The following is a 23759-nucleotide window of genomic DNA, read 5'->3' as shown; positions in this document are numbered from 1 at the left end:
TAAACGTTCGTTAATTTTACCCCGTCGTTAATTCTATCGTCAATCGTACCCCTTCGTTGATACCGCAACCTGCTTAATGTCATAAAACAAAAGGAAAAAGGGTTTGGGAGTGCGCGAAAGTGAAAGATTTCGTGCATATACACGACTTTGGTGCCATGTACCGGGCCACTTCCCTTAAGCACAGAAAGTAGTAAATTTACAGTATAAGTTAGTTTCCGAGCCCCCGCTGTGCCGTTTTCTCTTGCGAGAGGGGTGCAAATAGGTGGACAATGCACTTAAGAAAGAAACGTCAGATTCGTGTTCTGAATTTGAGATCAACGGGTAAATCCAATAATTATTAGTTGCTTCAACTTGCTTGTACGTGTACGTGTACTATGCTATATTATTATAATATAAAGTTGTATGAGTGCGTGCACTATGCTATAAGTCATACCCACAAGTCCGGGCAGTTAGAGCGAGCGTTTAATATGTGTCTGTCATATTATCTGTGCCGTGTGCGTTACTTGTATACATAAAAGTTGCAACCCAAACGGCCTATTATTAGTACAAGCATACGCGGTGTGATACAAACTGCACCAGCATGCTGCGGCGGCACTGCATGCTCGTCTCACGAAGCTTCACGACCGCGAACAACTTTAACAAGTCATGAAATACTATCGATCGATTCCACTGCACTTGATACGCACGTAAGGAGGACAGCACACTATACGAGACGGGTCTGCGCTGTTCGCTATAATAAAATAATAAGCTATCCGTATAACAGCGTCCTCGACAGACACATTTTACAGTATTTATCTACGTTATTTTTTTAGTAGCAGATTTCCAAAATCGAGTTACACTGCTGACTGCTGTAGAAAATGAATAGGAAAAGTAAACTGAACTGTGAACTGGCGTTTGCTGCTGCGCTGTACAAAGCCGCTGCTGATACGGTCCCATCAACTTCCAATCTCATCATTTGCCCGTATTCCATCGAAAGCGTTTTGGCCTGCTTCTTACCTGGCACGGAGGGTGAAATTCACGCGAACCTTCTGCGGCTATTATGCCCGGATGGCCGATCAGTACAAAAATTATGTGAGACGTTGTTCGCGAAAAAACCCACCGGTTTTGTCCAGGCGAACGCAATGTTTTACGACGCGCGCGTTACCTTGACGGAAGCCTACCGCGATGCATTGAAGAGCTGCCAGGACATTCACTTCGTCGGCGTCCCTTTCGCAACGGAGCCGCAACAAGCTATCGATGCTGTTAATAACTTTCTGCATCTTCATTCGCCGTGGACTGTTAGCGATATTTTGCCGCAGTTGCAGTTAGACCAAGTTAAGAAAAGCGCTTTAATTTTGCTATCGACGATCAACTTTTCCGGAATTTGGGACATTCCGTTTGAACCGCTGTCCACGTTCAACAGAGATTTTTATTGTGCGGACGGCAGGAGATTGTTCATCCCTTTTCTCAACTCGGAGAAGGAGAACTTCCGCTCGTACAATGTTGACGAGGAGAAACACGAGTTATCGCCACGCGATCCCAAAGTGTTGATACTCGACATCAGCGGAAAAAACTATAGTGTCATGTTCTTATTGCCGGAAGACAGTCCCGACAGCCTTGCGCGACTGGAAAGCCGTATAGCGGAAACTGCTAGTGTGCTGGAGGAATGGCGGAAGAAAAGCAGCATTTCTAGAATTAAAGTTGCCTTGCCGAAATTTCGCATTTCCACCAATACCGATTTGATACCTTGTACCAAAGCATTGGGTCTAACGGAAATGTACCTACCCACGACCAACATGTCGAAAATGTTCGGAAATAAGGCACTGACAAAAGTTGGTGACTTTGCGCAAAATACTATGTTTGGTAAGTGCATTCCCGATAACAAGCATCTATTGTATAGCATAATATGCATCCTAACACGTAACCATGCTCAGGTTATTTACGGCTTTTGGTGACAATAATGTAAACATATACTGTAATCTGTCGACATCAAAAATAACTCGGCATTGTAAGCGGTCAGCAGAGATGCATCATAACCGTAGTTTGCTTCAGGTTATTATTTCCTTTTCCCTTAGTTATTTTTAAGTTTATTTTTAAGTAATTCCAAGGTTATTTTGCAGTATCGTGTTTATTTTAGACTTTTGATTATCATATTTTTTTACTTGATTTCCCCTGTTTGTTTGTTTCTTATTTGTTTGTTTCTTTCGCAAAATGTCGAATACAACTAATCTGCACAGCAAAACAAAGCTGTGTGGCACTGTGGATTGGCAGTCACGCTCAGTGCCGGATAGCGTTATTTGCGGTACATACAGAGTACACCAATCCGTGTGGCGAAGTCACAGATACTTTTACGCCAAAGATATAATATACGGCTCTTTTTGTACCAAAATAGCCCCTGGTAATCAATTGAAACGATTACATTCTTCGTGTGGTAACGATAAATTTCCACCACAATGGCACCCTCTGTAGATATTGTCTGAGATTTTATTTTTTTTATTTCCGACTGTCAACTCCACTGTAGACAGTTTTAGACGTCTGCAGACAATTTGTATGCAAAACTAGGTATGTCTGTAAATACCACCCTGACCGCCATTATTAAAAAAGCGCTACACTTTTTTACAATAGTTCGAAACACCTCACAGATGCTTAAGCGCAGGAGCTTTTCTCCATCCGGTGAACAGCGGAGACTGCACCACAGGGAGTGTGATTTACGTGCGTGTGCTCTCTATGTGTTGCCAGTTTCTGTGCATACGTAACACGGTACCGCTACCGTTGCTGTAGTTTCTGGATGCAGACACCGCAGCAGCAGATACCTATTACATTTAAATTACTGGACCAATGCATCGTCATGTTGAGCATGCTGGTGCTTCAACGAAACTTAAATTTTTAGATGTCGACGAACATGGAATTACGGCAGCAACTGTCACAATGATGCGACCATTCTACACGTGCAACTATTTTCCATCATTCGAAGCCAATCGACCCTTTCTGCTGCTCATCTGGGACAACGCTGGTGACTTTCCTATGTTCATTGGAAGAATCGCTAATCCCAGCCCGACAGACACTGTAGAATAACTGCTGACTTGCTTATATACAGCCTGGCCACGCCAAGTTCGGACACTTTTTCCCAAAAATTCCCACAAGTCACCCGTCAAGAATTTAAATCGTGTTTCGTTTTTGTATGATCAGCGTATGTGTCCAGCAACTTTTGCACTTAAAGTTTTTACGCTAAAAACATCCCTCCGGTTGCACTGAGATCGAAACTAGAACGGACGAGCTTCGAAATGCGACTCGACCCATCTGTTCTGGGATGCAGCTTCCATTTCACAATTGATTTAAAAATCCTAACTCTTTCCTAATCTAGACTAGTTAATTTCATAATGTTTGGCAATCTTTTCTCTTGCGGAAGATGCCTAACACAGCCCGATTTCTACCAAGACTACGTGACCTTTGCAGCCTTCCAGCGGACACCTCCAAAATGTTGGATGACCTTTTTCGGGCGCTCGCCGTTCGGCCGTGAGCGGTCGTCGGTGTCTAATCTTGATGAAATCTTTTTTATAGGTTACTATGCGTCTGCCTTAAGGTCTTCCATTTCCACAAAAAACCCGATCCGTTTCGTTCTAACGAATTAGGAAGTCGGTCATAACATTTTTGAGTCACCGCTTTGCCAGATTTCTCTTCCAGTTGTCCAGCCCGCGCATTTTCCAGCCTGTATGGTAGACAGCTGTCGATTCATTAAATTCGTGTCACTTGACCAGTGTTTCATCCATGGAAACTGTCAACTTGAAATCTTCCACATTTGTGCGCTAGGCAACCGCATTCTTGGGCGTGTGCGTTATAACATACAAGTCTATGGGAGACGAACTTCGTTTTGAGGCTACCACGAAAATCGATAGCGCAGGGCCGAGTTATTGAACCGTAACGGATACCCTTTCGGTAGTCATACAGTTTCCAAAAAACGTCACTGGAAAATTCAGGTTCGTAAAGTTTCTAGAGGGGCAGTAATAAGCACCATAAAAACGATCTCTGCCCCGCCCACTTAATCACCGCCTACCTGCTTAGTGGCATGTCAGAAGATTCCAGTTTTGGTATCACTAGATCCGCAATAAAAAGTTACACTAGGAAAGAGTTAACAGAAAAACATAATGACGAACAAATTTATTTTTAAATTTATTTTATGCAACTGTCCGAACTTGGCGTGGCCAGGCTGTAAATGCACCTTGATAGACGACGTAAAACCTGTACATTTGGCAAAAACAAGTTGATTAGGTTGTGCATCTAATGATTTGTATATCCGTGCGAATTCGGCTACTCCTCCGAAACGATATGCGTTCTCGATTTCTTCTTTTCTTTTGCACTAAAGGTAAACCGAAATTAAGAACCTAGCTGTCTGCAGAGCTCTTGCCTTCTGTCATATTCTTAGCGTGAAATAACAAGTAGTTACTGTACTCAGTGTACTGCCAGTCTGCACTTGTACAGTTGTTTTCAGTGCAGGCGGACGCAACTGAAAATCAGTTAGGTGTGGCAATTATCGATTTGGCAGTTGTACTTACATTATATTTGTAATTTGTGTCTAATCAACAGAGAAAAAAGTGCGATTTTTACCGGGTTTAACACCGGTTACAAGGTATTGTCGGCTTGGTTTGCTTACCCGTTCTTCAACATACCTAAACTGTGTACATCCACATTTTCCTTCATTTTCACCATAATTCATTTCGATTCAGAATCCACACGGCTGCAACTAGACACTACTTTATCAAAATTGTACTCTCCAAGATTTATGAAACACTGAACAATTGATACATGTGTTTTCGTGCTCTCCATTATAATCACCAGTCTAAATTTCATAAAAAAACAAATGAATTTGTTTTACAAAAGCATAACGCAGTCCAGTTACAAAAACGAAAAATAGGTAATTTTTCCAACTGCTTGTACGTCGCGTTGCTTCTCATTTTTTTGACTTTCCAAATGAGATCGACCGGTTCACTGGAGGAACTGAACAAAAAAAACTCGATCAGATTTTCACCTAATTTTCTCGCAACTTGTTGGTATTTTAAAGACAGAGTGTACATATTGTAATTATCGAATTTGCACCCGTGGGGTGCAAAAGTGAAGATGTCGTGGGGGATAAGGGCTAATTTCGGGAAGGGGACAATATTTCGGGGGGTGGTGCTATTTTTCAAACAATATGTTTCGGAGGTGCCGTTATTTTTCACAACAGCGCATCGTTTTCTATTCAAACTAAACGCAATAGACACCGGTTTTGCCTTTTCACAGCCTTGCGACCAGCATTTTGAAGCACGGCACCAAATTATTTTTATGACCTTTTACTGTTTATTAAATAAATCATTACACAATTATTATGAAGCAGTTTGCGGTATATTTATCATGCATGACGCATGCATGCAAAATGATATCATTTTGTGACGCTTGACATTTAATAACGCCCCCATGGGCGGTTACTTCGGGGGAGACGCTATTTTTCATAAACGGGTTATGGGGGGGGGACTTATTATGGAGGGGGGCCTTATTATGGGGGGAGGTGCAAATTCGATAATTTCGGCATACTCCAGTCGGTTTGCGAACAAATTTTAAGTAGCCAGCAATACAGCGGCGAAGAAGGGTCCGTTTACTACCGTCAGGCAAAGTAAGCATAAAGAATTATTAAAAGCCATTGCAGTAGTTAAAGTCATAGTTAAGCAATTTTAAATTATTTTTCAAGTCAAATTTTGTATGAATAATAATGAAGAAAACCATCCATTTTCATGACTGGTGTGGAAAGAAGATAAAACCGTTCAGACGTCCCAACGCCAACCAGTACAACTTTGTTTTGTCACAACGCATTTTATGTGCAGCTGCAAGCGCTGGTACAGGCGCCGACAATTAACATGATTAAATACCCTAACACTATCTAGTAGCGGCTATACAGAAATAATCGATGTGTACAAAACACTCCAGCGCAATTAATGCTATTTCTTCCTACCCCACTCCGCTAATACGTCCGCTTAGACTCCGCTAATACTGAACATTCAGCATATTAAACACTCAGCATAGGTATACACTCATTCATTTCGTAGTTCCTACATATACCCTCAGCGAGTGCATATTTGCGGGGTGGGGAATGCTGAAATATGCATTCACGTAGACAATGCGTTCTCCTCCCAAAAAGCGGGTCATATTCAACATCATTCATGCAGCATTTTCGATATAACAATAGTGTTGCGTTGGACATTATGGTAGAATAAAAGGGAACGGACATGTTAGCGTGGCGCCGGTGCAATGTTTTTAGGTTTAGGTCCCTCTGGTTTTAGGGACAACGACAAAAATACCGATTACCACGCGGTATTCAATGTGTACCAACAATACGAAACAGCATTCGACGGAATTTTTACTGGACCTTCCACGGCACCTACGCTCAGATTAAGGAACGAATTTCCACGGGTTCGGGCCCGTGGAAAGGATTTGGAAAGGAAATTGCCATGGATTTCCATGGATTCCGTGGATTTACGGAAATCCATTTGGATTTCCGTAAATCCAAGGATTTTACGATTATCGTTGGAAAATAGTTTTTTAGCTTTGTTTTCCTAGAGATAGTTGCCCAATGTAACGCGGCTACCGATTAAACACCACTTCGATTAATGCCATCTAATTGTTCGCTGTAGATTCATAGTTTTAATTTCAACTTCAAGCATGATTCTAACTACCTCGTTCATCATCCTTGCCAGACCACTAAACCGGCTCTGCTTCTTGAAACGTGAATCTATATTAACGACTAATTACTGTACTAAAAATTTTAAATACAAATTTACTGTGCGGACTTGTTAACGGTGAGTTAAATAACACTATTATAACAGAAAAGTTTCATTCAATTTATCGGCTCGAAATCTCGCATGTAAGTAATAGCGAAAGTCGTGTAGCTTTATCCGTTTTTCAAATTATTTTACTAGAAAAATGCACGTTAGCGTGCATTGGCAGACCGGAGCGTGACTTACCAAGCCCCGGTCACCGGCCCCGAAAAATTTTGTTTTTTGCAGGAAGACAGAATAATTTTTGGGTATACTCATAAAAGGTATTTTCATCGGCGACGGTTAAGTGGGCGTGGCAACATTTAATTCCAGTGCATTAATACATACAGCACTATTTACTGGGAATACCGAAATAGTGTACCGTACAATGTCAGAGGTTTGTGACCAATACGTGTGATCAAAGTCAGATCCTTCTAAAAATTACTGTGCAAATTATCGAGAAGAATTATGTAGTACTGTGCTAGTTTGTATTGGAAAATAAGAATAAGCCCCGCGATATACGTAGTATCATACGTCATGAGTGTTGGCGCAAATACAAAACGCGTTATCACTAATTACTAGCTTCACAACTTTTGTTAAGTTGTTCTCGATTATTAATAGCAGTAATTTTCAGAAGAATTTTTAGAAGGATCGGACTACTGACAACACGTATCTGTTGCCACTATTACGGTGTTCCCGATACATACTGTTGCATGTATTGTGCAATGGAATCGAGTTTAGCCACGCCCTCTTAACCATGGCCGACGAAAATAATTTTCTTACGTAGTTTTTTTTAAGTAAGTAGGTTTCCACAAGATGCACGAGGTAGGGGACGCACGGACGAGGATGAGCGTACAAGTACGCGGCCCAAGGTTACTATTAATACCATAAGCTAAACGAAAACCCATGCCAGTCCTGGGTTTCGCCATCATGACCATTATGACCTACTATTTCAGCGACGGTAGCGTAGGGAACAGGAGTAAAATTTTCAGAAGGAAATTTTTGTCGGGAGTTATTTATTACAGTTGATCAGACCGATGTGAATTGTCGAGAAGCAAAGAATATTACGAGTATTTATGTAGTGAAGCTGCGCTGGGTCACGGCAGTCAAAAATGACGACAAAGCGGTGAGCTTCTAGATTTCGTACAGACCCACAGCAACAGGCACCACAAGTGGCATTAGGTTAAATATCCTGAGGTCATAGCGTTATCCCGTAAAAGTCTTTTGTAACGGAAACAATTCAAGGGTTGCAGTGCCGCTGTGTATTCTGTAGCCGAGACGCCATGGGCAACGGCAGCGAACCACGATGTCGTAGAGCACTGGCTGCGACTGCATCACACCGGTCAGCTGCATGATCCCGTAGTCTCACTTCCATATCCAACTTCCGTAACGCACTTCCGTAACACACTTCCGTAACAAACTTCCGTAACGAACTTCCGTAACGGATTTTCGTAACGGACAGAAATCAACCATTGCATTGGTCTTGAATATAGAGGACCTTCGCTACGCTCCGGTGATTAGTGCCCTATGTAATCCTCAGAGTCAGTACCGGGTGGGCGACAGTGTAGTACTACAGTATTCGCACTTTAACTCACTGAATGCTAGAGCGCTGGCATTTGGGTCGTGGCAATATAAACAGTGAATGTTTTGTTTCCATGCCGGCAAAAAAATTTAAAACTGCCGAAACTGATATGCGTTTTATGGCAAAAAAGTGAGAAACTGCCGGGTGAGTTTCGATAATTGTGAAAGTTTTCGTTCGTTTGGAAATCCAAATACAGTAATTTGGATTTCCATTTGAAAAGTGGAATTCCGCGGATTTCCTAAATTCCGTTTTCCTAAATCCAAGAACGTCGCCTGGAGCGCGGATTTGGAAAATGGAATTCCACCGTGGAATTCCATTTTCCTTGGATCTTCGTTCCTTAGCTCAGATCCACGCCTATCTGGTGGCTGGCGCTGATAATCTGCGCAGTTGAGATTATCGGGTTCAGCTTCAGCACCGCCGTAGCGACGCGCCAATCGCTGCTGACTCCGACGCCGGCCATTTTAGAAAGACCGCTCATGGGGTCACCTTGATCGCGCTGGAGTGCATTCCCTATTCCGCTGTGACCTGCGTGGACACGCTGGCGGCCTCGTACATCGACCGCACTTCCGTGAACGCCGGCGCAGCAGCCGAACTTGCTGAAAGAAAGAAACTAGCGAAACACGCTTGGATGCAAACAAGATACGATTTCGTTGCTGCAGCATTCGAAATTTACGGACCTTTTGGAGACGGTACTAAAAAGCTAGTAGAAACGGTTGGAAACGAACGGTATAGCGACTTCAACTGGCCAAAAGCGGGCGAAAGAGTTTTTTAAACAGCGAATATCTATGCAAATACAACGGGGAAACGCGATTTGTGTAATGGGTACGATCCCCGATCAGGATAGCATAGAGGAAGTGTTTTTTTTGTAAACGCTGTTTTGTTTTCTGGTGCATAGTTTGTACTCGTACCTGATACGTATTAAAGGTTCTGGGGGATTCCGCTGTTGGACGGTGATGTTTCCTGCACAGCGGCTGATTACTGCTCCATGCCGCGGACTCGTATTCTGATGGGGTGGTCAGAATATCTCTGCATATCGTGGCGGACATACTATTATCTCTGCAAACTTTTACGTTTAAAGTCAGCATGGAGAGGGACTTTTATATTATAACGCGGGGCCGTATGGGCGCCACGCGTATCCTCGACAGCGAACAGCGGTGAACCCGGATGAGGCTTTATTGCCGAATCTAATGCGCACCGTGGCGCAGCAACACCAGACTAATGAGGAAGGATCCTGCAGCCAGTGCAACTGTGCTGCAGGTCCGTCAAAACAGCGCAGCAATGTGCGGGGTGGAAATCCCCAGAAACAGCAAATAGCTACTCAGGAGGGCGGGGCGTCCCGCCCTTACAATATAAATGCATCGTCGAAATTTTACGTCAATTAAACACTAAATAATTACTGGTAAAATTCCAAAGTATCGAATACGATAACTCTCCATTACCTGTATATGTGCATCCATGTTTGCCGCATCATTCCTAACGGTTTCTTCGGTGTTCATTACATGCATCCATTCAGTTAAAAATCAAACAAAACTACGGGTACATCTTCAGATTGCTAAAATATCATGTTCCTAATTATGATTGCTTCAATCAAATTGCATGCAAGCGGTTTCCGTACTTTAGCTAATTTTTCAACAGAGCCAATTTTTTTTCAGTGTACCGCAAACATCTCGGAGGTATGTACAGTAATTATCGAATTTGCACCCCTGGGGTGCAAAAGTTCAAACGCCCTCGAGGAGGGGGGCTTATTTCGGGGAGGGGGCGTTATTTCGGGGGGTGGTACTATTTTTCAAACAGTATTTTTCGGAGGGGGCCGTTATTTTTCAAACAACTGCTCATCTGTTCTCATGAAACTGAACGCAGTAGATACCGGTGTTTGCAATTTCAGAACCTTGCGACCAGCATTCTGAAGCATAGCATCAAAATATTTTTGTGACCGTTTAGTATTTGTTCATTAAATCATAACAATTATTATGAAGCAACTGGCGGTGTATCTATCATTTTGTTGCGCTTAACATTTAATTACGCCCCCCTGGGCGGTAAATTCGGGGGGAGGCGCTATTTTTCAAACGGGTTATGGGAGGGGGGCTTATTACGGAGGGGGGCCTTATTATGGGGGAGGTGCAAATTCGATAATTACGGTATCTTGTGCTCCGTTGTGATACAGTACTCATCGCGTCTACAGATGAGGTTTGCCATGCCCGGTATGATTTTGCAACGAATAATTTTTTTGATAATTGGTTAAGTGAAAGTCATCGACCAGTTACCACCACGGACATATGTGCGTAGTAGAGGAATACCCCATAAAGAGCCTTGTGAGACTTGTCTTTGTCTTGTGAGACTTGTCTTTGTTAGCATTATTCAGAAGGTGACACCAGTACGTTAGCGAGCGATTCCAGTATCACTCGCGGCCAAACTAGCTACCTTGGTGTTTGGATCCGTTCAATTTTCATTTTCATATCAAGGAAACTGTTCGGTTAGTACTTCGTGAAACGCCGATTGTCATACTTGACAAGCTTAAGGTAAACCTTTGAATCGATGTTGTTTGACCTTCTTTTTCAGCATTTACCAGCCAGGTTTAAAAGCCCAAGCTAGACTGTCATCCGAGCCGGAAATGGGCTACTGCTCTGACTCGAGTTAAATTAAATTAAATTAGTATCAACCACATAAATTTCCCTGCATTTCATTGTTGGTTAGAGCTTAATTGCTGGCTTTTGTTCGCACGTGCACAACAAATATTTCCGATTGGAAAACGATTGGACAAATGCGCTATGCCGAAAGTATTCCATTTAGGAATCGATTTTGCGATACTGTAATACAGTAATGGCAACAATGACGAGTGATTCGGGCAAATCACCCAGTAAAAATTACATTCTTTGTTCCTTCACTGGAGTGGCTATCCGGAAAGTCAGCGTGTATTTGAGTTTGACCACTGCTGTCGTCTTCGACTACCTAGTCGTGCGGTTACAATATATGTAAAGTGATGACCAGTCATGGACTGATGACCCGTCATGGACTACTTTCTGTTACATCATACTTGCACGCACTTTGCTCCCAAGATACCGGCAGTTGGTTTATATATGTTCCGTCTAACCATAAAAATAAAAAAAACCATGTGCGAACTGAATGAATACTATCGTTTTAAAATTGTTGTACTCAAATAATTTTGATGCTGTTCATAGACGTAATATCACAGCAGTATAGTAATTTCAGTGGTGTACGTATTGTACATCATGAAGGTACCATGTGATGCATGCTACAGTTGGTGCAGTTTTCCTGTGGTTGAGCTTCGCCGCTATTTGTCGGGCGGCGCATAATATGATTGCAGCCGTACGTGTACTGCTGGTATACTTGCGTCTTTAAAGGAATCAGTTAAAACAAATGGCATATCGAGATAGTTACCTGGGAATGACCGCTACGGTAACCAATAATGTTACGATACTTCAACGCTGCACGAGCATGTGCTCTTGATTTTGACGCCATTTTGCCAGCTTTCGAAGTTTCTACAGTTCGGGCGACGCCAAGTTGTCACCAATTTCGATAATGCATTAATGGTTCCAGTTGTCAAGCACCTGTTTGCGCAATATTTTGATTAGTAATGATTAAATTATTGCAAAATTAATATGTACCAGCAATGTACTGACGGAGCAGCAATTGCATTATGCCACCGCCTGCCAGTTACTTTGATTATCGTGCGAATGGTAAGGACGAGCCATTGATTTATGATTTTATCGCATCACCGTAGCCCGAAACGCACAACTGATTGCATAACGCTGCACAAGATGTGAACCCGGAATACATGCCGTTGGTTAACCCAGTACAAAGGTCATCATTGTACAACTATGAATGTACTGCGGTATAATTATACTGAAGTACACGTTATACGATATTATCGCTATTCCCAACCGCTTTAATATTTAATAGTTTTTGCTGATATGGGCAAAAAGTGTTTCTCCCAGCAAAACTTTTTGTTTTGAGCATATTCGACTTTTATTGGACACGTACTAGACGAAGAGATTTTCGAAAGCAATATGCATTCATTTCGTATGTTTAATATATGGCGTGCTACTTTGGATTTACAATATTGGTTCACTCTTTATCGAAATCGTACGGTGCAAAGAAATCTTGAGCAGTTGCTATAGGCCATTACGTACGATGGACTTGCACACGACTCATTTTAAGTAAGCATTCTTCTTAAACTTAATTGTAGTGGGAACGTTTTCAAATAATTTGTGCAATTTGTACTTCAGGAATTTCTGCTGCCGTACTGTATTTCACTATATGAGCGTGGACCTGATGAAGGTTCACGCGTAGGATCAGAATTGACGGAATTCTGCCTACCAAAAAGCCTGGCAGTGCTATAAAAGCGCCTACGCTACAGAAAGCGAGAAATGGCGTGACTGCTAGGAATTTATAACCAGACTAAATTCGTAAGAATTTCCTCGTGGACAACTCCGCATTGCTGACTGCAGCAAGCGTGGAAAATGTGCACGTAGCCGCCACACAGTGCGGGTGCGTGCAGAACAACATCTTCCGCCTCGCGTAAGGCGGGCGTGCAGCAAAACACAACAGACTGCCAAAGCGAGGGTGTACGCATGTACGCCTGCGCTCACATGCCTCTGGGAGGGAGGCTGAGCTCCGTCGAAGCAGAATCCACGTCAATTCCTTGGGATCCTTGACGGCTCGTCTGTGCGATTAATAAAACATCGAGATTTAATCTCCTTTAACATCACAAATTCCAATTACATGTGTGAATAAAGAGATCTCGGAACAAAAGTAAAAACAGTAAAAAATATCAACAGAATTCATTATCAAAACGACTAGGATCCTCCGACTCGTAAAGGTCACTGGGTCCTGTCAACCGTAATCCGCTTTGATCCATTCCGCTCTTTTGAGCAATCTTTTTAATCACAAATGAGATCCGCTTGTAGGAATAGGTGCGTATCAAGTACGACTTCTGAATACTGCTTCTTCATCTTTGGAATAATTGCGTATCAAAGTACGACTTCTGTCAAAATGAGATTCTTCCTCTTGGACATGGAGGGACGTCTTGAAAGACAAGCTTAATGCTTCCTCCCTGGTAAGGTCATTCTCTTTTTCTTGATGACTCTCTTGAGCAGTGAAGTTCTCAAAGGTCATCCTTTCTCGTCTGATGTGCGACTCAATTGGGAGGTGACGAACCCAAAAGGTCATCCATTTCTGTCATAAGTTCCATATTAAAGGTCATGGAGGACTTAGCCGATTTTGGCTTTCAAGCAATTCTGCTTGCCTCCCTGATAAAGGTCATCCATCTTTTCAACCATTTTCTTCTGTCGCACATCCTTTCCTTTCTTTTAGTGCTAATTGACGCGCACTTTCCTTCTTTTCCTCCACCAGGTTCGAGGGCCGGTTAACGCCGTAACTCCTCTTCTTCTGAGGCCGGTTATCGCCGTAACCTCAACATCTGAAAGTTTTACCCTATTTTCTTGAACTCTTTCTCTTTTTCACCCTTGTGGCTTCTGACATTCCTTAAGAGTGTGCCGACTAAGTAGGCCGCAACTACACTCTAGAAGTGACGTTTAAATGTAATGAGGAAGGCCGGTTAACGCCGTTACTCTTCCTGCTTCGAGGGCCGGATGACCTCCGTAACTCCCCATACTGCAGATCACCTTGATCCCCTGCAACAAAATTCTGAAAACAACAAAACACGAACGGTATGACAGTTCAAAAAGTTACGTCTCCTTCGCCCTAATACTGTACCTTCAATACCATTCTCGTGCTGCCGACTGATGGCCGTAACTAGCACATCAGCGATGCCCTAAAGGTCATCACTGATCATTGGAACCATTGTCGCGGTTCCGATCGAAACGTCTTTGTTTTTCATTCTGATCAGACGTTCGATCTCGAGGTTCCTTTTCCCTCTCAGGCAGCTCGTCTCCTTCGCTCCGGCTGCTAGCACCACTGTGCCGATTTCGGTCACGTCTGCGCTGAATACGGATCAGATGATCTCGAGCGTCGACCATTCGCGCTTTTAATCCTTCATCGTATGGATTATCCCGTGACCTTTTGCACAATTCGACATAGTCCAAATGCAGCTGTTGGTTTCTTCGTCCTCTTCGTTTCATTTCATTTTCCTGCGGCTGTCTCGCAAGCTCTGGACGGTAGCTGCTTCTATTTACACTGATTTCTTGGATGAAATCATAGACGAAGTCGGATGGCTGGATGAATCTCGTACCCATCGTGATTCTGATTCTTTCCGCACATCGGTGGGCATGCATTTTCGCTTGACGTCTCAGACTTTCGTCGAAATTCATTGCTCTCTGGACGTCCTTCAGCTGCCTCTTGGCCGTTTCCGAGGAGTTAAAGTTCTTAACAGGCATTCCCAGCTTTATAACTTGCGCGGTCAGTGCTGGCGGTATCTCTATACCTCTTTGAGCGCTCTTTCGCAGCTGGTGATGCGATTCATAATGGCCGAGCCTTGCTGCAAAAATCTTCTGAATCGTGGCGCGGTGATCAGGCGGAGAATCTGGTTTGACCAACAATCCTAACGCAGCCCTTCCTGCGAGGAGTCTCAACGCCGGATTTACATGGCGTAACACAAATTGTGCCACGTGCAGACGTCTTTCCTTGATGTCTCTATACTGGAACTGTGTCATTCCTGTTGGATCCGGTGTGTCCAACGGTGTTTCCAAGAGACTCAGGTCGATCAAACTGACAAGGCCGCATTCTCTCGTCGGGAAGTAATGAAGATTCGCCGATTCTTGCGTAATGATCAGGTCTTCCCATTGGCCATACTCGTACTCTTTCGCGTATCCCGAGTCGTTGATGACCTGGCGCAAGTTCATGAGAAGCCAATAAACTTTGTCGAATTCATCCTTATTATCTGGCGCGATGCCCACCGAACGGCAGATCTCGTTCGTTTGCTCCATGATGTCGTTCATTTCATATACCAGCTCGATGGTTTGGAGGAATGTCTCCTCAGGCGGTGACCTTTGATTGACCTTTCTGGTCGCCCTTCTCTGAATCTGATTCTGGCGGTGCATTACTCGCCATCTCCGCGCTTGTAAGCTGATGCTCAAGATCGAAGATGATGTTTCGTCTTGACGGTCGCATATCCTCGTCTCCGTGAACTTCAATGACATTCGAGGATGACGGGCTGCATTCCATGACCTCGTCCAATTGCTTTTCCGGTTGTTTCTCGGCTGACTTGAACGTTGAACAAACAGAATGGACTACTGACTGCATTCTGCGCGGGCTCTTAGGCGTGCGGTGGCTTTCTGAGCTGGATGACCTTTTGCTGTTGTAGGATTTGTCTCCAAACTCATAATCAGCCATGTTCAGGTTATCCTGGACCCACTCTTGATCATATGGCCCCTTTGAGGATGTTGATTTACTCGAGCCTTCACTTCTTCCTTCTCGATTCTGTAAATCGCGATTTTGCGTTTCCTTAGCAGCCCGTTCCTTCTCCTGCTGCCTATTACAGGTTTCGTTGATTTTCCTGTATTCCTCCGCCAAGCGCTTTTCTTCCGCTTCTTCTTGGCGGCGCTTTTCTCTTTGTTCTTTTTCACGTCGGATACGTTCTTCATCCCTTCTCTTTTGCTCCGACGTACGCGTATCTCTCGCGTATCCACTGTATCGGTCGTTATGATGTCTGTCCCATGACCTTTCTCGGGAGCGGTCTGACGACCTTTCATAGCCGCGGTTGCGATCATCTCTTTGAGGTGATTTTGGGCGTTTGAACTCCTCTTTCTTGAAGTTCCGAAGGGCCTCAACCACATCTTTCTCCCGTTTTCGGAAATTTCTCATCCTGTCGATTCGTTCTTCGATCGCGATTTTGATAACCTGGGATGGTCTGTTTCCTTTCGTTAGGTTGACCTTTTCGTCCAGGAATATCTTGTATTCCTCTTTCGATACCGCGAGTGGATCTTGCAAGATGATGTCAATCTGCTGTATCAGCGACTGTCTGATTACAGCTGCTTCTCCTTCATCTTGTTTCTTCAATATTGCAAATGGGGTAGGTGCGTGACCTTTAGCTGCTTCGGCTAAACCCTTCTCTGCCGCAGCTTTTTCCTTTTCTTCTAGCCGCTTTCGCTCTGCCTCGCGCTTTTCCTGTACCATTCTCATCGTGTCTTCTTCAAACTTCTTTCTGAACGCATCCGCTTCTGGTGTTTTCGGAGGTTCAAGGGTGATATCCCAACCCGGTCTACGTCCGACCCACATTCTGTACTTATCTTCCAAAATCATCCGGTCTTCTGGTGACAGTTTCATCCATGTGTCTCCCGTAACCAAATGCCGGAACACATCGAGTTACCCTTCTCGCCTCTTCTGGTACCACCACTGCTTGGTTCGGTACTGCCACCACGCAAGTCCAGCATGGGAAACGTTCGTTCGATAGGATGTTGTTTCGTTTACAGTCCGGGCAGTCCTCGTTGTAATTCGTCAAAGGGTCTCCCGTGACCTTTTTTACAGCTGGTCGCTGTCCCTTTTTCGCCGCGTTCTGGTTGGATTGGCTCCGTTCAGTCATTTTGATGTCTCAGCCTGCAATCTCAAACATTATAATGCTATGACCTTTACGTTACCCTTCTCAACGCCTATTTTTACGCCTATGGTAACTAGGCTATGCAGTGCTGAGCTGAGACTTTCTCGCTGTTTCATGGTGACCTTTGTCATCCTTCTTTAACTGAACCATTCTCAACTGTATGGTGACCTTTCTCATCTTAGCCCATTCGCTAAGTAAAATAGCCCCTTCGCTAATTCAACTCTTTTTGCAGAGTGTGGTTCGAAAGTAATTTGAGAACTACGGTCTGCTCATTTCTTTCTCTTTTCTGATTCTGATTCTTCTTTTTGTGTGGTGGACCTTCCTCCCACACATGTTCTTCCGTTTTACGCTTTCGCGATCCAGTCGTATTGGTCGACTCCATCCTTCTTCCATGTTCTGATGGTTCCGTCTTTGACCAAACTGTCCAACGCGTTCTGGATCTTGAATCGATCCCCGTTCATATTTTCTTGGCCGGAATCATACTGAACTGCCATGTAATTGGAGAGGTCTTCTGCGGTGAACCCGTTAGTCCCGCCTATGTTCTGCATGGCATCTTGAGTCAAAGCGTCCTTCCAAGCCTGGGGACCTGGTTTCGGTCTCTGCTTTCGTTGTTCTTCCGCCGGAGGAATGTAGTAGTTCGGTTGATTCGTGTTCGTGTATCGTACACCGATCTTTCCTTCTTTATACGCTCTTTTTTATGAGCTTGTTGACTTGTGTCCTGCTGACTCCGGCGTCGCCGACTGCTTTTTGAAATATCCGTCTTATCCATTTCTCTCGACGGGGCTGCACCGATCGCAGCGTAAATTGTCATCCACGGGACGTTACTCTCGTTTAGCTCGTCGTCCGTCTCCTCTTTCTGCGATGGGGACTGCACTTGCTGTGTAGCTTCTACCGGCGGTTGCGATCCAGTAGGCTGCCCCATCTTTCCATGACTTGAGCTCGGATGACCTTTCTCCTCGACTCCACTTTGCGCTGAAGTCTGATGACCTTTAGCTGTTTCTTCCGCAGCATGACCTTTAACGTCGTTTTTTCCTTGCGTCGCTTGTTCGTGTGCTGCCTTTAACGATGTCAGTGCTGTTGTCGATCGGTGGATCTTTTGGGTATCCACTGCTGAACTGGATCCACTTGCCCTTTGACTTCGTACGGCGGCAAGTGCTTCCTGTACCGACATCGGTTTCGGTGGTCCCACCAACGCAATAGCCTCTTCAGCCGATTTCGGCGCATGCAGTTTCAGTTCACCCTTCTCTACCGTTTCTGCCTCTTTTTCTTCAACGACATTTTCTTCAACGACCATTGATTCCTCTATTTGCTCTTCTTTCTCTTTCTTCGATGAATTTGCTGCCTTTTCACTGTCTAATTTAATTTGACTCAAGATGGGACATTCCGCATCGAGTCTGGGATCCAATATAATGGTCGTATCTTCGCTCATCTCTTCCTTCTTGTATTGTCTCAACTCTTCTGGTACAGCGTTCAATGAACTGTATCTGATGGTCACGCCTTTGTGAGGGTTTGTGGTGTGCAGCTTGTTTTCCGCTACCATCTGTGTTAACGCTTTTCCGAGTGACCTTTCGATGATTGAAGCATTTCCCTTCTCTTTGCTCCAAACTCCGTTGATGAACTGTGCCATACGGTGTTTCGTCGTACCCATCGGGCTACACATCCCGATGATGGCACGTTCAATCCGTTCTCGGATATCTGCGTTTGCTGTAGCCAACTTCCGTTCATTATTGTTCCCAGTGATGTAAGCTTCGCTTTGGAGCCATATTTCGGATGTTTCTGAAGGACTTTTCCTGTGCTCCTTGCGTATTCCAGAACGGCGTTGTACTTGCTCTGCGGCAGTCTTTTATTTGTCTCCTCGCAATACGCCTTGACATCCTTTCTGAATTTTGACGTGACTGACCTCGTCGCTTTTCCCCAATTGGCTGTCGCTCCAATGAGGATTTCGTCAATTTCTTCTATAGTTGTTTGTTCGTTTGACTCACAGACGAAGAATCGGTCATCGTATTCGTCATCCGTATAATCCAATTCACTGTCCCTTCGACAGGTCTCCAATTTACGATGTCAGCCGCGTCAACTCTTCCGATAAGACTGTTCTTGACAGTGACCTTTGGTTTCTTCTGTGCATCCATATAATCTGCCAAGCTGGGGTCAGATTTTCTTGTGTCTCTCTGACCTTTCTTTCTTGTATCTTTCTCTTTTATTGACGACTTCGACGATGTGACGCTGACTTCCGATTTCGCCGATTCGACAGAAGTATCCCTTTTCTTCTTCTCTTTATCAGCCTTGTCCTTGCGTTCTTTCATCGTCGACGCATAGATCGGCTGCATCGTCATCGCTTCCTCCATCACCTTGCGTGATTGACCTTTGTCCTTCTCTTCGTCGGTCTCGGCTTGTGACGACCCTGCTTTTGCGTTGATAGCCAATTGTTCTGGCTCAGAGTCCGATTCGGGTTTCTCTCTTTTCTTTTCCATTACTCCCAGTAATTTCGGTTGTTTAACGAAAGTTTCACCGGCGCTACCTTCTCGTGCCGTGACCCTTACTGGTTTCCTTTTCTTCTTCTGATCTTCTTTCTTTCGTTCTTCACCTTTCTTCCCAGGAGTCAGATGCTCTTCTTTCTTGACCTCCTGTTCTTGCGGTCTTTCCTTAGTCTCTTGACTTTTCGTTTCTTCTTTTTCTTTGTGACCCTTCTCTTCTGCTTTAACTGGTTCAGGCTGACCCTTCTCAGCCGGTTTCTTGACCTTTTTCGCACCCGACAATTTAGTCAGCGTCTCGCCTCTCGAAGTGTAAAGCTGCTTGTACACTTCTCCATGGAAAGGGTCAATATGGGTCAAGCGCATGTATGCTCCGTCCTGGCGTGCTCTTGGCATCATGACGTTAACCAATACTTCGGTTATGGCTTCGAATTCTTCGCGCTCTTCCTCTTGTGGCAGGACCTGCAGTACTTGCTCCACCTCTTGCATAAGTTTTGATGTTTCCTCTTCTTCCTCTTCTGGAGTGAAGCCTGCGTTTGACACTATCTGTCCCGTCTGAGGATCGACCACTTCGATTCTGAGGATTCCTTCTCTTCCTTCTTGGTTCATAAACTTATAATCGATGCGTCGACACGGTGATCCTCTATCGACTTCTTCTTGAGTCTCCATGGCTTCGGCTTGGGCCGGCGGGTCGCCAGAGTAATATTTATTGTGTTCTTCCGCCGTCGGATTAAATTGGAAGTTTTCCGGAAAATAGAGCCCTTTGCCCTTGGAGTCGAAGAGTGATTTCCACTTTCCTTCGTCATCTTTCCAAAAGACTACCAAATAGGCTCGGTCTTCTTCGGCCCTGTGCCTGAGGATACTCATCACTGCTTGTATATTCGCAGCAGTGTCATTCCGCTGGTCCTCTGGCAGGAGATTGAGTATCTTATTAAGGTCACTATACGACTTCTGTGTTTGCCATTCCACTTCTTCAGGAGTCGCATTCGTTCCTGCTGTGGGGATCGGCATGTATGTTGTCGGATCGATAATAAAGCCGTGGACATAACCTTCGTCTCCGTCTGCCATGTGATAGTTGACCTTTAGACATCTGCACACCGTCTCTCTGTATGGCGGTTTTTCTTCATCTTCTACATCTTCCCATTCTCCTTCTTCTTCCGCCTCGTGCCCCTTCGCACCTGACGCCGGATATGCTCCATGCGAGAGCATATCAATCTTTTCGCCTTGCGGGTTATAGAGTTGTTTCTCCATTCTACCCTTCGCATCAATTGTGACCATGATATTCGCCTTCTCTTTGAATGCTGTTTCTCTCAACAGGTCTCTCAGGATTCTTCCTATCATGGTCGGGTTATTCCGTTCTGACTTAATGAGTTCACCAATCGCTGCTTCCGCGGCATCGCTGGCTTCTTTGCACATCAGCTGATATGCGGCTCGGTCAGCTCCTTCCCCCATTGATGGAATTGGTTGATCAGTGTCTCTATGGACTAGGAATGCGCTGACTACTCCTTCCGTTTTATCTTTAAGCCGGAAAACTCTGGTGTGCGATCTACATTTCGTTTCTCGAGCTGCGCCCCTTCGCGTGCTCACGCCAGGATGACCTTTCGGTTTTTCTTCTTGACCGGTGTGACCTTCCTCCACCGGGAGAAAATCTTTCTCATATTTCAGTTTCGGTTTAGTTTCTCTCGCCGGGCTGGTACGCGATGATCCTGATTGAACTACCGATGCCGTACGAGACCTCAATTCCATGATTTCTCTGTCGAGTTTATCCCTTTCTCTCAACAGTTCTCGTTCTCGAGTTACTAACGGATCACTCGGAGGCTGAAACGGGTCATTCCTCGTTCTTGGCCGTATGCTCTTCCTTAGTAGGGCTTTCCTCAGCTGGAGTTTTGACTCCTCTCTCCTGTTCTTCTTCTTTTGGTTCCGGGGAATGAGGTTCATGAAGATCAGTATCGTCTTTACTGCGCTCGGCCATTCCCTGTTGCGCAACACTGGATTACTGTTCTTCAGTGTTCTGATTTCAACACCTCTTTCTTTTCGCAACTCTTCCGCCTCGTGTTTATCCAGTTTCATGTGGAGGTGGGTTCCCCTGGTTATCTTGTGAGTTCTTCGGGCCGTCCTGTACTGGTCTTGATTTATCGTTGATATCGTTATGCAGCTGGACGAACTCGCGGCATTTTCATTAAACTCCGCTACAGCCTTCTTTTCTTCCTCTGTGAGTGACCTTTGGATCCATTATAATGTTGTACTGTGGATCTGTTTCTGTGATCGGGTCATTGAATCTGGGTGCATTCAATACTGCCCACGGAATACTTCCAGTCGATCTTGGCGAATGGATTCGGACTGGTGTGAGTGATGGGATCTCCATTCTCGTTCCTGGCCACTCGTCGACGCTCTCGGGTCAGACGACTGACCGCCCCTTCGCGGTGTGTTTTGTCTGTCTCCCGGGTAACGTTGACCTCTTGACGGTTTCGGTGTTCGAAATTGCCCTTGACTTTGCTGAGGTTGAATCCCTGCATCTGATTTGGGAATCCCTGCATCTGGTTCGGAAATGGGGCCATTCCTCCATATCCGAACTGACCTTGCATCAGTTGACCCTGGTTCATCATGGGCATATTTTGGCCGTACATCTGTGGGAATTGCTGGAATGGGAAATTCTGTCCCATCATTCCTTGGTTCGGCATCATCTGATTTGGCATCATTTGATTTGGCATCATCTGGTTTGGCATCATCTGATTCGGCATCATTTGTCCTTGGGGCCCGACCTGCGTGCCGTAAGTCCCCATGTGTTCGAGCTCATTCCCACGTCGGGTTGTTGATACGTAGTAGACGGGTCGTATCCCCTTCGTATGTTCCTCCGTATTCATTGAATCGTCATATAAGTCCGGGTCCTGAATCGTTCCGCTCGTCGATGACGGCGTTCCCGGATTCAATAACTTCTGCCTTGACTCTTCCATTCCTCAGCTTATCGTTAAACAAACCTACTACGACAACGAAAATGACTCCGATTAGCAGGTTTATTTCTGATGACCTTTACGCCGTCCCAACTTCCAGTCTTAATATCATAAACTCTATAAGCCTGATTTTCGGGTTTATTTGTTTTCGTCCTTTAGTTATCCGATCAAGTAATGCTTTGTCGGCTTCATCTTCGTCTTGGACTTCTCCTCTCAGAATCTGTTCTGGAGTCGGCTTCGGAGTTTTCTTCATTTTCTTGACCTTTCGCTTCTCAATTTCGTTCGCGATCCGTTGGCCAAGTTGGTCGGCTTGTTCTTTGACGGCTTTTATCTGTTCCGCTCTTGAAGGTCATTCTTGCCGTTGGTGGCAGAGCGTGGTTCGAAGGCATCTTTGGAATCATGCTCTGCTACTTGAGAACGTGGTTCGAGAGTAAGCTTTGACTTAGGCGCCACTTGAGATCCATGCTCTGCTTCGAGGTCTCCTGCCTCTTGATTCAGCTTCATTGTCACTGGTGTTTCGAAATCTTTATTCTCTTTCTTCTTTCTTCCTCTCTTTTTCGTTCCTGGCTCTTCCGCCTCTTTTGGCTCTTCTGCCTCTTTCGGCTCTTCTGCCTCTTTCGGCTCTTCTGCCATAGCTGGTACAGAGCGTGGTTCGGAAGTATGCTGACAACTACGCTCTGCTATGTCGTTACGCGAGCGTGGTTCGAAAGTAGAGCCATGCTCTGCAATTTCATGACCTTTCTCAGGTGATTCCGAAGCTGCCCTTCCAGCTTGATTTTCTGAACCGGTAACGGCGGGTGCCACGATTTTAGACGATCTACCGAAACGACCCGTAAGTCCGGCTCTTTTACCGCATCTTGCTCGATGACCTCGACTTCGTTCGGTCTCGGAAAGCTGAGAATCTTCCACACTTTGTCGTATTTGTTTTTTTGAAGTCAGTTTGATTTTCCTTCTTTCCTTGCTTTGTATCTTTAGGCAGTCTGATTAAGACTCTATCTCCGACTTTAAATTCAGGTTCTGACTTCTTCTTGTTGTAGATTTCTGCATGCTTTTCATATGCATCTTTGATATTGCACTTCGCCACTTCTTCTGAAAAGGTCAAATTTCTTTTCATGGTTTCCACCCATTCATCTGGTGCACCATAATCGTCAGGAACGTTCGTCTTTGTTACGACGTCTTCTGGCATGGTCATCTCTCTTCCGTGGAGCATATAGTATGCTGAGTACCCTCGTTGCGTGTACTGCACGGTTCATTGCCGATATGACGTATGGAAGATATTTGTTAAACTTCCTTTCGTTTCCCGCTTTCAGGTATTGCGACAGTCCATCGCTGATGGTCTGCATCTGTCTTTCAACCTGTCCTTGGCCCTCAGGATGGTACGCTGTTCCAAACGTGTGTTTGATTTTAAACACGTTGGTGACCTTTTCAGTACTTCTGCGGTGAAATGTCTTTCCGCGATCCGTGTGGAGGATATGG

General features: G+C 44.8%; 3 protein-coding genes across 3 annotated transcripts; 1 reads left to right on the top strand and 2 right to left on the bottom strand.

Annotated features, from left to right (window-relative positions):
• The first annotated feature begins 696 nt into the window (after nt 1-696).
• On the top strand, nt 697-4372 carry LOC129596995 (antithrombin-III-like). The gene is made up of 2 exons (XM_055494406.1): nt 697-1842; nt 2870-4372. The coding sequence occupies exons 1-2, from the start codon at nt 858-860 to the stop codon at nt 3052-3054; spliced, it is 1170 nt and encodes a 389-aa protein (XP_055350381.1). The 5' UTR covers nt 697-857; the 3' UTR covers nt 3055-4372.
• Nucleotides 4373-13808: 9436 nt separating this feature from the next.
• LOC129597002 (uncharacterized) lies at nt 13809-15280 on the bottom strand. The gene is made up of 2 exons (XM_055494419.1): nt 14083-15280; nt 13809-14013 (listed from the first exon to the last, which is right to left on the bottom strand). Exon 1 carries the CDS (start codon nt 15261-15263, stop codon nt 14151-14153), a length of 1113 nt encoding a protein of 370 aa, XP_055350394.1. The 5' UTR covers nt 15264-15280; the 3' UTR covers nt 13809-14013; nt 14083-14150.
• A 20-nt stretch (nt 15281-15300) lies between these two features.
• Nucleotides 15301-16440, bottom strand: LOC129597013 (uncharacterized). The gene has a single exon (XM_055494431.1). It carries the CDS (start codon nt 16438-16440, stop codon nt 15301-15303), a length of 1140 nt encoding a protein of 379 aa, XP_055350406.1.
• Nucleotides 16441-23759: the final 7319 nt, after the last annotated feature.

This window comes from Paramacrobiotus metropolitanus, unplaced genomic scaffold, assembly GCF_019649055.1.
Source record: "Paramacrobiotus metropolitanus isolate TYO unplaced genomic scaffold, Prichtersi_v1.0 Parri_scaffold0000099, whole genome shotgun sequence".
Lineage (NCBI taxonomy): Eukaryota > Metazoa > Tardigrada > Eutardigrada > Parachela > Macrobiotidae > Paramacrobiotus > Paramacrobiotus metropolitanus.
This window is presented reverse-complemented; position numbering and strand designations above follow the sequence as displayed.